General features: G+C 46.8%; 2 protein-coding genes across 2 annotated transcripts; both read right to left on the bottom strand.

Moving 5' to 3' along the window:
• Nucleotides 1-1,996: 1,996 nt before the first annotated feature.
• LOC132243750 (olfactory receptor 2K2-like) lies at nucleotides 1,997-3,510 on the bottom strand. Its single transcript, XM_059714138.1, has 2 exons — nucleotides 3,469-3,510; nucleotides 1,997-3,027 (listed from the first exon to the last, which is right to left on the bottom strand). Exons 1-2 carry the CDS (start codon nucleotides 3,508-3,510, stop codon nucleotides 2,080-2,082), a joined length of 990 nt encoding a protein of 329 aa, XP_059570121.1. The 3' UTR covers nucleotides 1,997-2,079.
• Nucleotides 3,511-13,218: 9,708 nt separating this feature from the next.
• On the bottom strand, nucleotides 13,219-14,452 carry LOC132243749 (olfactory receptor 2K2-like). Its single transcript, XM_059714137.1, has 2 exons — nucleotides 14,438-14,452; nucleotides 13,219-14,242 (listed from the first exon to the last, which is right to left on the bottom strand). The coding sequence occupies exons 1-2, from the start codon at nucleotides 14,450-14,452 to the stop codon at nucleotides 13,292-13,294; spliced, it is 966 nt and encodes a 321-aa protein (XP_059570120.1). The 3' UTR covers nucleotides 13,219-13,291.
• Nucleotides 14,453-15,078: the final 626 nt, after the last annotated feature.

Raw genomic sequence — 15,078 nt, 5'->3', positions numbered from 1 at the left:
ATTGCAAATGTCATCCATGCACAAGCACCAATAATGAAGTTCAAACGATGCCCCAAACTTGTGCAACATTACTTAAAGTAGTTCATTTTGAGATTACAAAACACTTTTTATTTTCATTTCAAGTTTTGCATTTGCATTTTTCCCCATCATTACCACTACCTTGAATTGCAAAAAGGAGGAAATGTAAAAGGTGAAAAATTGACCTTTTATAATAGCTAGTACTTTTGGAAAACATTTTTTTCACCTGGCAATTATGAAATTATGTTTCCTGTTTTAATAGCCCAAGGATATGCATAACAATCATCTGGAATAACTCTGCAGTAAATAAAGATATCACCCTCCAAAACCCTTGCCTTTCACGTAATTCCTAGATCATCATGGTTGCAACATCACAAATACCTGGCTGCAACATCACAAGTGGCTGCAACATGCAAATACCAAATATTTGTGCCATTTTTAGCAAAAGTCTCAGAAACCAACTAGAATAAACTGAACCAATATATTAATGGACATTTCTCTTTTCATGAAGTTCAGCTTCATTAATGTGTTTCCCTCTTCAAGAGCACAAAAAAAAGACTAGGTACCATGCTGCTCCTGTTGTGAGAAGTTATGTCTGAACAAATACAAAACCAATAAACACAGAAAGTTGCACCACTTTGGTTACACGTTTAGTAACTGCGGTCTAACTTCGTACATGGGCACCATTGCATTAATTTGAACATGCCTTGTGTCCGTGCAGCAGTTTCCTCCTATTATAAAACCAGGTAAGTTCTGGGTGGGCAGAACCCTGTCAATGGACTATATATCTTGTTGGGTTCTTAGCAGAAGGGTGAATTTCAGCCTTGGGGGAACAAAGAAGGACATATATTGCTTCCAACACCAACTCAGGCTCTCCAGAGTTTGCTTTCAGTATAAAGCCTTGGCCCCAGTAGCTGTACCTGCCCAGTTATATTGTGCCATAATGGGTGCATCTACACCTGACCCTTGGCACTACCAGGGGCGCTCTCCTGGATAATGTCATCCCACCAAGTCTCATGAGATAATCCCAGAAATGAAGCAGTGAAGCCACTGTGAGACCACCCACCTTAGCAGCCTGCAAGCATATCAAAGAGAGACATTTTGAGAGTGGCTGGTGTTGGTTTGTGAGGACAGAGCATATACTGACAGAAGAGGCTTTATCACCAGACTGGCTACACAACGTCTTTGAACAACTTCAGTCAAAGCTGGGAAAAGCCCTCTTTTGGAAGCATTTCTGGGTGTGTCTACACATTCATTAATGCTCAGTAGTTACTGCACATTTAATTTAGTACTTGCTTAATGAAGTACTAGCTAAACATGCAGAAACTAGAGGAACTGTGCAGGAGTGCCAGCGAATGCCTTTTTAGTGACACTACTGCACAGTAGCCTAATAAGACTGCACAGGAGCGTATTAGCACTGTCCATGCTGTGATGCACTACTGCGCAGTGTTAGTAGGCTGCTGTGCGCTAAGTGTCTTGTGTAGATGCACCCCCTGTGTCCTAAAGAGGGATTTTGCTTATGATTATTTCGCATCCCCAGCCAACATGGCTATACTGGCAAAAATGTGACCTTACCTAAGTCTAAAAGAGATGACTGCAGTAGTGATTTTCATATGTCCTGAGAGTTTCTCTGAAAATGTTCTACCACTTGAATAACGATTCAAATCATTTAACCTGAGTGGATCAAGCCTGAGGATCAGTGTGGTTCACAGGCATAACCAGTCAGGACTCCTGGGTTTTGAAGGTAGACTTTTATCTTTCTGAAAGTTTTATTGTCAGTCTGGCCCAGATCTAGGTGATCTGATTTGCAGTCCCCGTGACTGTAGCCTGTAAGATACAATTTCTCTCTCATTTTGAAGAAGACAATCCAACAGTACTGACTCCCATCCCCACCCTGCCCTCATTCATGAGACTTTTGTACTTTCCAGGAACGGAGAAATAGCCAGACGTCCTGACTTTTTTCTCCACTGGCTATAAGTCACTAAACCCCACTCCCCTCCCAGACCAGGATCCAGAACCGAGGAGCCGGGAGCCACAGGACCATTCCTCCTCCACCGTAACTCAGTGGTCCGTCTTGCCCATCATTTTGAGTACGGCTCCTTTGCCCTCCTTGTTCCTCAGGCTGTAGATAAGAGGATTCAGGAGGGCAGACACAACATTATACAAGAGGGAAAACATTTTGTCCCGCTCGGGTGAGTAGCTGGAGGCTGGGCGCATGTACATGAACATGGCAGCACCGTAGAAGAGAGTCACAACAGTGATGTGTGAGGTGCAGGTGGAGAAGGCTTTGAACCTCCCCTCAGCTGAGCTGATCCTCAGGATGGCTTCCAGGATGAATACATAGGAGATTAGGATCAAAGACAGTGGGGTCACGAGTAGTATAACTGCCATCAAAAGGGTCACCTGCTCAGTGAGGCGTGTGTCTGCACAGGCCAGCTTCAAGATGGCTGGCACCTCACAAAAGAAGTGATTGATTTCATTTAAGCAGTAGGGGAACCTCATGGTGAAGCCTGTATTCATTATGGAAAGAAGAAAGCCAGATACCCAGAAGCTGATGGCCATCTTGACGCAGACTGACCTGTTCCTGATGATGGTATAGCGCAAAGGGTGGCATATGGCCACGTACCGGTCATAGGCCATTGCAGCATAGAGTATACACTCAATTATTGCCAGAGAGAGGAAGATGAACATCTGCGCAACACAGGCAGCATAGAAAATGCTTTTCTTTGTGGAGAGGAGGTGGACCAGCATCTGGGGAACGGTGGTGGTGGTGTAGCTGATATCTAGGAAGGAGAGGTTGGCCAGAAAGAAGTACGTGGGTGTGTGGAGACGGGAGTCAGTCTTGACAAGGGCAATGAGGAGGCTGTTCCCAAAGAGGGTCGCCAGGTAGATAGTTAGGAAGAACACGAACAGCAGCAGCTGCGTCTTGGGCTGGCTGGAGAACCCCAGCAGGATGAACTCCGACACCGAGGTGCTGTTCCCCCAGTAATAGTCCTCATGATTTCCCACCTAAGATGAAAAGGGAGTGGTGAGAGAAGCAATCACGCAGAAGGATAAAACCCAAAAGGGCTAAATTCTGTTTTGCTTTGCATCCCGCAATGGCATTTACACAGCCATGTAACTGCAGATTTTGGCACTTACATCGTTTAAAATTCACCTTGGGACTTGCAAGTGTGCACATGTGTGTTGAGCATCCTAACTACACACATGCACAGTATCCTATGCTTATGCAGGTATGCACATAGCCTGGAAAGCCTGAAATAATAGTCTGGGAAAAATGTATCATTAATCAGTAACAAATGATAACAAAGTGCTCTCCCATGGCCAAGGTACAAATTAGACTTTGACTCTTGGGGCAGGGGGACTTTGATTTCATTGATTAACAAGTCCACCTAAATGAAGGAGCAATCTTATCAGAGAAGCCCCCAGGTTATGATTTTCAAATCTTACAGGGGGCTCTTGTCTCTTATCTCTTGTCTCTAATTTGGACATTGTGCATTGCTAAACTGAACAGTTGGAGCACTCAGTCCATGCTAAGACTGCCCTGAACCTGGGGATTGGAATCTGCATTTTCTACTGGTATTAGCTCATAACCTGTTGCTGCTCCAGGCACCAAGCTACCACATAGTACAATACAGACACTTCCCCAACCTCCCCAATTCTTCTGGCCCACTAAGCAGCCAAGAGACATGGGGAACTAGAAGAAAGCCAGCTAGCTAGAAAATGCAGTGGTCAGTGAGGTGGCTGCTTTCCTGGATGGGAAGAAAGCAGCCTGTGAAGAAACTTTCCCAGTGCTATTTATCCACTCAAGAGTAGATGGAAAATACTCTAGGCAATGCTGAAGGACAGAAGATGGGAGGGAGGTTTAAACTTGGGTCTCCTGCTCCTTGGGCTTATACCCTAATAACTAGGTTTGGGAGTAAACCATTGGAGAGACTTCCTTCAGGACAGTACACATGGAGGGCAATTCCATCCCCTAATTCAGTAGGAAACAGAATTGCAAACTCTGCACAAGTTCCCAAAGCTGCAGTTATGCAGCTGCATACATGACATTTCACCATGCAAAACGAAGCAGGAATTAGCTCAAGGAAACTACAGCCTCTATCTAAGTAACTAACTCCCACTTAGCAAGGATTCCAGCTTCCCAGCAGCCCATTTCGATTCTGAGATACTGCACCGATTAAGTGACAGTCTTGCCATGGTCAAAGCTATTTTTTTTAACCAACAAAGATCAAGACGTCACCACAGCAGATCCTGGACCTAGATGGGCAACTCCTGTTCCAAAGAGCTTGCTGTCTCAAATGATAGAAGTCAAAGAATGAGAGGAGAAAGAAACACACCAGATCACTAGTACAGCTGCAACCAGCAACCTAGTCTCCGACGTCCCATTGCAGTGCCTCTCGTCTAAGTCATTCTCCTGCTGAAAATGTGGGTAGTGGGGGCAGATGCCAATCTGATGTTTTCCACTATTCTTGGGTTTATTCACATCTAGAGTTTGGTTGAAGCCTCATGAAGCACTCAGATACCATGATGATGGGTGCCTGGACAAATGGACACACAAACTGATAGAAAGGCAGAATGTCAGACACAAATCTCTATCCCGTCATTTAGGGCTCTCTTTTCAGAAAAAAATGTACAAATACACTAAATAGATATGCTAGAATTAATACAACCTTGTTGGTAGTCAACCTGAAAATGTTCTCCTTCCTAGAATCAAGGGCTTATCCAGTTACATCTTTTATTGGACCAACTGTATACCTGGAAGAAATGTTAGAGAAGCTTGATTTTGTGCCCAAAGGCTTGTCTAACAGCTCTTTCAGCTATACAGTTGGTCAAATAAAAGATGTTAACAAAAAAAGCCTTGTTTTTCACATATATTCTGGACTTTCATAGCTACAATAGCACTCCAGGTCTTCCTAGAGGTATTTGAGAAAGTATATATTCCTTGAAGGAACAATTGTGGCTATTCCTTAATTAAAATGATTCATTATTTGTTCACAAGTTCCTCAGAAAATCAAGATAGTTACTGGAAAAAAACCGACTAACTGGTATTGGAAAATTTCTGACCTGCTATAGTCCTGCAGTCTTTCCATGCTCTTAAGCAGATCATTCCCTAAGGGAATCTCCACTTTGACCGTCTGAACTCTATTGCTTGAATGGCCAACAGCAAAACAAAGTGGAGCCACTTCCCTGTTCTGCTTGGGGGTCCAGGTCTGCATTTCTCCACTGACCCAAAGCAACTGCAAACCTGTCTCAGAAACAGCCAGGTCATGGCTCCCTTGGCACAGCAAAGTGCATCAATGTACTCATCACTTCTCATTGACTCTGACCTATGATGCAGGATTTCAATTGGGCAGAAACACACCTAAGTACAAGGAACTGTTAACAGGATGCTGAGTAGAGCAGAGAGGCACTGCAAGAGTCACAAGGAACAGCAACATAAATCAGACTAGCTGGCCATTCAATGAAAGACCCTCTAATGAAGGACATGCACTCTACGGTATTCAGTACTGAAACTCACTCCAATGCACCTACACTCAAGCACTATCCATCTCCCCTAGTCCTTTCCTTCTGGATTAGACCAATGATCCAGCCATTCCAGCTCCTTCCTGATTATTCATAGGAGCACAGGAATTCCCAAACTGGACCAAGCTACTGGTCTATTTGTCTGACTGCCTGCCTCCAGCTGTAGCCAGTGCCAGCGCATGAGAGGAAGAGGCAAGAGGACAATTATGGAGCAAGAGGGCCACGGAAAAGGCCTATATTAAATGCCCATACTTGAAGATATGCTTGTATTCTGTTCCTCACCTTCACTAATACCAATTCTTTGTTTTTCCTCTAACCTTAGTGTTCAGTATCTACACCCCTCAGTCTAGTATTTTCATCCCAGCACAGTTCACAGGAAATGCCACTTACCTTCCTTCTCCTTTTCCACCTGAGAGAGCAGGATATTTCCTTCAGCTACCAAAATCCATGATCCAGATGTACCAGGCAATAGATCACCATAAATGAATTCCTCAGACCAAGGACAAAATAGTTGCTAAATCTTTCTTTACTTGTGCAAAACTTTGCCTGGATGGCAATCATATATGGCAGATAAAGAAAAAATAATAATAATTCCAAAAGATAAATGAAGCAGCTTACTAGTAGATCTACCAGTAAAATAAAATTGAATGGCAAACTCATTACTAACTTCATAGCTACATTTTGTTTCAAGAGAACACAAAGTTAAAATTATAACTTTTAAAAATTTTAGTTTGATCCAGTTAGAAGCATACTGGGGAGCTAGCAATTTTAGTCCTCTGTATGTGAATCTATGGGGTTATTATCCTTCCTTTTTTTTCATCAGCAAGAAATATAGGTTTAGAGAGATTCATTCTCTTCCCAGTTTCACTGCTCTCTGCATAAACTGGAAAGCTTATGAGTTAACTCAAGAACGTTTTCAATTATTTCAAAGCTAGCTTTGAATCCCTAAGTCATTTATTTAAAAAAGTCAGTCATCAATAGCAAAAGCAACTTGTAACTTTCTAGTCCTCTCCTGGGTTTTATTATCCAAACATTCAATTAAAACAAAATTACTAGATTAAGACGAATGCAATGGCAAAACAAAAAAAAGGAATCAGGCCTCATGGTAGAGGTGATATCTTTATTAGACCAACTAGATGCTTGAAAATAACGGTAGGTGCTGCAAAACCAGAAACCTATGGAACAAATGGGAGCAAAGGACTGGAATCATGGCTGGCCACCATGTCTGAACCTATTTTACTGAAAAGACTGACCTCTGCTCCCTTCCTTCCAAAGCACATAGGCACCGACCTGCAGCAGTGGGTTCTGGGCTGTAAATGCCAGGAGGATGAAGGGGCTCTCTCTGTATGGAGAGTCATAGAGTGGACTCCACAACAGCGAGCACCCAGGCCTGGGACCTGAAGAGAGCAACCCAGCAGGGCAGACTCAGTGCTTTTCTGCCTCCAGCAGCTCTCTGGTCAGTGCTGCCTGTTGTAAACTCCATTTGCTGTCTCCTACCCCTCACTGTGTTTTAAACAGAAATCTCTATTCCTGACCCAGGATGTAGAATCTACTATTGATGCCAGCTAACCAAAAGACCCCTGCCAGATGTTTAGGTCAAGGCACAATGGCACCTGATGTACAAGCCACACAATCACCCTTCTTCCCATGACACACATGCATGGCAGAAGGTGTGATGGTGGGATTGAACATCAGACCCCATCATGCAAAATTAACAACGGAGGGGGAGCCTGGTGTATCATCAAGTTATTACACATTTTTTGCGGAATAACGTTGTGCCTTATTCCTTGATTTACGGTGCTATTAAATACAGCCAAGTTACAACTTAAGATGTGATTTACTAGTGAATCATGTTTTAAGTAAACCATGTGGCAGAGGCCTAAGCCAGGCACTTTACAGCTCATCATCATGTATGCAGATGACACAAAGCTATGGGGAGAAGTGGACACGCCGGAGGGCAGGGAACAGCTGCAGGCAGACCTGGATAGGCTGGACAAGTGGGCAGAAAACAACAGGATGCAGTTCAACAAGGAGAAATGCAAAGTGCTGCACCTAGGGAGGAAAAATGTCCAGCACACCTACAGCCTAGGGAATGACCTGCTGGGTGGCATGGAGGTGGAAAGGGATCTTGGAGTCCTAGTGGACTCCAAGTTGAACATGAGCCGGCAGTGTGACGAAGCCATCAGAAAAGCCAATGGCACTTTATCGTGCATCAGCAGATGCATGACGAATAGGTCCAGGGAGGTGATACTTCCCCTCTATAGGGCGTTGGTCAGACCGCAGTTGGAGTACTGCGTGCAATTCTGGGCGCCACACTTCAAGAAGGATGCGGATAACCTGGAGAGGGTACAGCGAAGGGCAACTCGTATGGTCAAGGGCCTGCAGACCAAGCCCTACGAGAAGAGACTAGAGAAACTGGACCTTTTCAGCCTCCGCAAGAGAAGGTTGAGAGGCGACCTTGTGGCTGCCTATAAGTTCATCACGGGGGCACAGAAGGGAATTGGTGAGGATTTATTCACCAAGGCGCCCCCGGGGGTTACAAGAAACAATGGCCACAAGCTAGCAGAGAGCAGATTCAGACTGGACATTAGGAAGAACTTCTTCACAGTTCGAGTGGCCAGGGTCTGGAACGGGCTCCCAAGGGAGGTGGTGCTCTCCCCTACCCTGGGGGTCTTCAAGAGGAGGTTAGACGAGTATCTAGCTGGGGTCATTTAGACCCAGCACTCTTTCCTGCTTATGCAGGAGGTCGGACTTGATGATCTATTGAGGTCCCTTCCGACCCTAACATCTATGAATCTATGAATCTATGAATCATGACACGTAAGTCCCTTTCTGGACTTGAGCTTTCATTTTCCTACTCCTCACCATGTTTTACACAAGGAACCTCCATTCCTAACCCACAGTGTGAAATCCACATTCAATTAATGGCATGATAGGAACCAGCCATAACATTATTATACATTTTTGTGGCATTATATTGTTCATTCCTTGTTTTATGACGCCTTTAATTTCTTTAACATGCAACCGGGTTACAAGTTAAGATGTGATAAACTAGTGAATCATGTCTTAAGTGTAACATGTGGCAGAGACCAAAGTCAGGCACTTTACAGCTCAACATCAAGACATTTAAGTCCCTTTCTGGACTTCGGCTTTCTTTCTAAATTTCCCTTTTAAGTAAGTAACTGAGATCTCTGGGCCCTAGAGATGCCGGGCTGCCTCCGTGAACTTCATCCATTCTCATCTCCTGCATGTCTTCATCCCCTAGTCACCCAAGTTGAATTTCTGTATTTCCCATACTGCTTTGTCACTGCAGAGCAAAAACTGCTTAGCAAAAGCACTGGTCTGAGCTTGTCGTGTCTTTTTTATGTCTTCTAATGAATAGGCCCTAAGCTACCATTGCTTACCATCACCCCTCCCACCACGGGCCAGTTGTTAGAGCATTTTCTCCGGAAGTGAGAGGCCTGAGCTCTAGGCACAGTTCAAAATAAGCTGGGAGTCAGACTTGTGAGGTATGTGATCTCAAACATATTGATGCCAGCAATCATTACCATATCATTTTCAGTCAGTAATCCTCCTTGTTTTATGACACTGCTTCACACGTAATACACCAAGAATGCAATGAAATGAGCAGCCTGGAAGCAGGTATTCACACCAGGGCATTTTTGAATATTCTCCAGCACTAGAATACTTTTTAGGAATTCATTTCCCTGCTTGATAACACCTAGCAGAATTGGATTTGAAGAGCTTTAATTCAACCACAGACAATCAAAGGAACTCAGCATCAGGTCCTACCTGTAGGCATGAAACAATCTGCTGTTCCTGGGACGGTTCCCAGTCTAGTAGCTGAGGGTGCGACTGCATGTAAAATCCTGTATGTCTCCATGGAATTCAGTCTTACGTCAAACATCAAAAGCCCTAAAGGGTTTGTGACCTGTTTTAGCACCTCTTTGTATGTAACGCGTCTGTTTTCATATCCAACAAGATCCTACACTCCTATTCAGTCAATGAAAGGGGGAATAACAAGATGACATGCCAAAAAGCAAAAAGTGAATCTGGAGGGATTAAGAGGAAAAGCAGGAGCTGCAACTTAACAGTTCTGCCTTAGATGGTTTTCGGCTGGCTCCCTCATGTCAATTTTAAACGATTGTACAAATGGCAACGGGACCCAAACATTAATTCTGCTCCCAAGGTTATATGCTCACCAAATGCAGAAAAGGATGCAGAAAAGGCATCCATTAGGCATCCAGTTGTGCCCTGAGCACCAGCAAGCATCAGATAAGAAGTTACACTGGAACTGTGTCGAGGTCCATGCAGAAAAGGCTGAACTGCTCAATGCCTTTTTCACCTCAGTCTTCACGGGCAAGATCAGCTCCCAGACTACTGCACCTGGCAGCACAGTTTGCAGAGGAGGTGAGCAGCCAACTGTGGTGAAAGAACAGGTTAGGGACTATTTAGAAAACCTGAGCATATACAAGTCAGTGGGGCCAGATGGGACTCATCCGTGGTTGCTGAGGGAGTTGGCTGATGTGACTGCAGAGCCACTGACCATCAGCTTTGAAAACTCATGGCTATCAAAAAAGGTCCCACGTGACTGGAAAAGGGCAAACATAGTGCCCATGTTAAAGAATAGGGAAAAACAGGAGACTCCAGGGGCCTACAGACCAGTCAGCCTCACCTCAGTCCCTGGAAATATCATGGAGCAGATCCTCAAGGAATCCATTTCTAAGCACTTGGAGGAGAAGAAGGTGATTAGGAACAGTCAGCATGGATTCACCAAGGGCAATTTATGCCTGACCAACCTGATGGCCTTCTCTGATGAGATGACTGGCTCTGTGGATGCAGGAAGACCAATGGATGTGGTGTACCTTGATTTTAGCATGGCTTTTGATACAGTCTCCCATAACATTCTTGCAGGCAAACTAAGGAAGTACAGGTGAAATGAATGAACTGTAAGGTGAGTAGAAAACTGGCTGGAGAGTAGTACTCAATGGCTCAATGTCTAGTTTACAGCTGGTATCAAGTGGAGTGGCCCAGGGATCGGTCCTGGGGCTGGTTTTGTTCAATGCCTTCATCAACAACCTGGGAGATGCCATAGAGTGCCCCCGCACCAAGCTTGCAGATGACACAAAGCTGTGGGTAGTAGTAGATGTCCTGGAGGGTAGTAGTGCTAGGATTCAGAGTGACTTAGGGTGTGTGTAGATGAAACAAGAGGCATGTGTGCACAACACTTGAAGGTGAGTTAAATGCTTTTGTACCACTTCAATGGCGTTGGTGTTTGCATGCGTTTGCAGCGTATTGCACATTAATTCCAGCCGCTGTAGCACATTCAGAGGCATAATGTGCATTAAATTATTTTGGGGCACAGCAAACTAAAACACATCTGAAGAGTTTTAGTTTGCTGCCCTACAGCTGTGGAGAGAAGCACCGGGCTCTGTGCGGCTCAGGACCTGTGCAGGCAGCCCATGCAGGCAGCCTCGCAGCAGTCTGGAAAGGCAGGCTCCAGCAAAGAAAAAAAAAAGTGGCGAGCCTGATCTTCTTTGTTTTTTCCCGCTGGAGCTTGCCTGTCTGCATGAGCTGTGCAGGCACTTGATCCCTGCCTCTGCGGCCGTGGTGCGCCCCACGACCGCCCAAGCCGGGTGCCCACAAGCAGGTGCTGCCTGGGGGGGGGGGCCGCCACTGCCACAGAGGGAAGCACTAGCCCTGCCCCTCGCCCCCCCTGAACCCAGGGACCTCTCCACCCACCAGCAGCTCGCCTTCCACTACCCACCGCCAGAGAGGCAGGTAAGACATGGGTGTACACGACACAGGGGTTTACTTTGCCCTACATTGAAGCGGTGTTTCTAAAAACCCACCACTTAAATTTCGGATGAAGTAAACCCCCGTTTCATCTACACGTTCCCTAGACAAATTGGAGAATAGGTCTGAATGGACTCTCATGAGGTTCAACAAGGACAAATGCAAGGTCCTGCACTTAGGAGGGAAGAATCCCATGCACCGGTACAGGCTGGGGGCTGACTGGCTGGGCAGCAGCTCTGCAGAAAAGGCCCAGGAGGTTTCAATGGATAATAAACTGAATATGAGCCAACAGCATGTCCTTGTTGCCAAGAAGGCTAACAGTATACTGGGCTGCATTGGCAGGTGTGTTGTCAGCAGGTCACGGGAAGTGATTATTTCCCTCTGTTCAGCACTGGTGAGGCCACATCTGGAGTCCTGTGTTCAGTTTTGGGCCCCCTCGCTACAGCAAGGAAGTGGACAAATTGGAGAGTCAAGTGGAGGGCAACACAAATGGTGAGGGGGCCGAGGGACATGACTTATGAGGAGAGGCTGAGGGAACTGGACTTATGTAGTCCAGAAAATAGAAGACTGAGAAGGGATTTAATAGCAGCCTTCACCTGAAAGGAGGTCTGAAAGAGGATGGAGCTGGACTGTTCAGTGGTGACAGATGACAGAACAGGAAGCAACTGTTTCAAGTTGCAGCAAGGGAAGTTTAGGTTAGATATTAGGAAGGATTTTCTCACTAGAAGGGTAGTAAAACGCTGGAACAGGTTACCCAGGGAGGTGGTGGAAGCTCCATCCTTTGTCCCGGCTAGACAAAGCCTTAGCTGGGATGATCTAGTTGGGGAGGGTCCTGCTTTGAGCAGGTTGGACTGCATGACCTCCTAAGGTCCCTTCCAATCCGAATTTTCTATGAAAAATCTCTGAAACTCTCTGAATCTCTGAATCAGCCAGGCCAGGTCCATCCCCCGCCCCTCTCCCAGCCTGGCAATGGCCACCCTGCCCGCCCCAGCTCCCAGCACTTGGGGGGAAAAAAGGCCCAGCTCAGCTGGTGCTGCCAGGTGGGGGCTGATTCCTGCTGCCCCACGCTGCATGGGGGGCTCTGCATGAGACCCCCACCCCCAGCCCCCTCACAGGTGTCCCACAGAGGCCAGCTCCAGCCCTTTAAGAAAAAAAAAAACCTGAAGAAACCCGGGGACTCACTGCTTCTGCTGGGGGGGGCAATCCCCGCTGCCCCCCGCCATGTGGGGGGTCTGCAGCAGCCCCCAAAGCCCCAAGGCTGCACCAGGAGCGCTAAGTCCCCGGGCTTTTCTCGGCTTCTTTTTTCTTAAGAAGCCAAAGCCCTGGCCGGTGGGGCAGCCGTGGGGGACCGGAGGAGCAGGGCTGGGGGATTTGAGGGGGCTCATGCAGAGTCCCCATGCAGCGTGGGGCAGTGAGGATCACCCCCCGCCCAGGAGCATCAAATTGGGCACCGGGGATTTTTTTAAAAGTACCGAGCTGGGGCAGGCAGGGGCAGCCATGGGGGCGCTGGGGGAGTGGACAGGGGTCGGGGGGCTGGCAGGGGTCCCCCCATGGTCCCCTCCCCTCTCCCCCAGCCCCCACCTCTCCTGCCCCTAGTACTTACCAGCTCGGAGTGGCTGCGGCTTCCTGCTGCTGTCACCAGAGACTGTCCACATCATCAAAGCTCTCTGAATCTTTGCCGAAGATTCGGAGAGCGTTGGATCGATTCATACCTTTAAATTGGTCCCCTGATTCGATTCGGATTTGGAGATTTGGCCACCGAATCAGGCCGAATCTCCTCCGAATCGAGTCACCACCCGAAGCTTCACACAGCCCTACTTTCTACCTTCCAGGAATGGAAAGATAGGCACACATTATGACTTTTATTCTCCACTGGAAATGAATTACTAAAATCCCCTCCCCTCCACTCTCATCCTGTAGAGCCACTGGACCATTCCTCCTCCACCGTAACTCAGTGGTCCGTCTTGCCCATCATTTTGAGTACGGCTCCTTTGACCTCCTTGTTCCTCAGGCTGTAGATAAGAGGATTCAGGAGGGCAGACACCACATTGTACAAGAGGGAAAACATTTTATCCCGCTCGGGTGAGTAGCTGGAGGCTGGGCGCACGTACATGAACATGGCAGCACCGTAGAAGAGAGTCACAACAGTGATGTGTGAGGTGCAGGTGGAGAAGGCTTTGATCTTCCCCTCAGCTGAGCTGATCCTCAGGATGGCTTCCAGGATGAATACATAGGAGATTAGGATCAAAGACAGTGGGGTGAGGAGCAGTATAACTGCCATCACAAAAATCACCAGCTCAGTGAGGCGTGTGTCTGCACAGGCCAGCTTCAAGATGGCTGGCACCTTGCAAAAGAAGTGATTGACTTCACTGAAGCTGCAATAGGGCAACCTCATGGTGAAGCCTGTGTGAATCGTTGCAGAGAGGAAGCCAGATACCCGGGAGCTGATGGCCATCTTGACATAAACTGACCTGTTCATGATGACCGTGTATCGCAGAGGGTGACAAATGGCCACATACCGGTCATAGGCCATTACAGCATAGAGTATACATTCAATTATCCCCAGACAAAGGAAGATGTACATCTGCGCAACACAGGCAGTATAGGCAATACTTTTCTTTGTGGAGAAGAGGTGGACCAGCATCTGGGGTACAGTGGTGGTGGTGTAGCCGATGTCTACAAAGGAAAGGTTGGCCAGAAAGAAGTACATGGGTGTGTGAAGACGGGAGTCATTAATGACAAGTGTGATGAGGAGGCTGTTCCCAAAGAGGGTCGCCAGGTAGATAGTTAGGAAGAGCACAAACAGCAGCAGCTGCGTCTTGGGCTGGCTGGAGAACCCCAGCAGGATGAACTCCGACACCGAGGTGCTGTTCCCCCAGAGAGATTCCTCATCACGTCCGACCTAGGAACAAAAGGGAGCAATAAGAAAAGCAATTACTCAGAAGGATACAGTAGAAAAAGGCTAGATTCTGTTGTTCTTTGCACCCCTGATAGCAGACAGCTGCATGACTACGGATTTGGGCACTTATGCACAGTTTGAAATTCACCTCTGGGCTTGCAATTATGCAAATGTCCATTAAGCATACTGACTACTCACAAAGGGCTCTTTCATGGTTTAACTGCACAGCTGAAGCACTCACTCAGTGATCAGGAGTCTTTGGTGCTCAGCCTGCCCTTAAGCTGGGGATTGGAATCTGCATTTCCCACTGGTACTAGCCCATAGCCTGATGCGGCTCTAGCCACCAAGCTACCAGATAGTACAATGCAGACACGTGTGCAGCCTCTCCAATCCTGCTGGCCCACGAAGCAGCCAAGAGACATAGGAAACCAGAAGAAAGCCAGCTAGCTAAAAAATGCAGTGGTCAGTGAGGTGGCTGCTTTCCTGGATGGGAAGAAAGCAACCGGTGAAGACATTTTCCCAGTGCTATTTATCAGCTCAAGGGTAGATGGAAAATACTCTAGACAATGCTGAGAGGCACTGGGAAGGAAGTTTAAACTGGGGTCTCCTGCTTCTTGGGTTAATAGCCTAATAACTAGGTTTGGGGGTTAAAAAAGGAAGGAACTTCCTTCAGGACAGTACACATGGAGGGCAATTCCAACCCCCATTTCTGTAGGAAACAGAATTGCAAACTCTGCACAAGTTCCCAAAGCTGCAGTTACACAGCTGCATACATGCCATTTAGCCATGCAAAGCAAAGCAGGAATAAGCCCAAGGAGACTACAGCCTCTCTCTAAGTA

The sequence above is a fragment of the Alligator mississippiensis genome, chromosome 11, assembly GCF_030867095.1.
Source record: "Alligator mississippiensis isolate rAllMis1 chromosome 11, rAllMis1, whole genome shotgun sequence".
In the NCBI taxonomy this organism is placed as follows: Eukaryota; Metazoa; Chordata; order Crocodylia; family Alligatoridae; genus Alligator; species Alligator mississippiensis.
The sequence above is the reverse complement of the archived record's forward strand: the minus strand, read 5'-3'. Positions and strand labels throughout refer to the sequence as shown.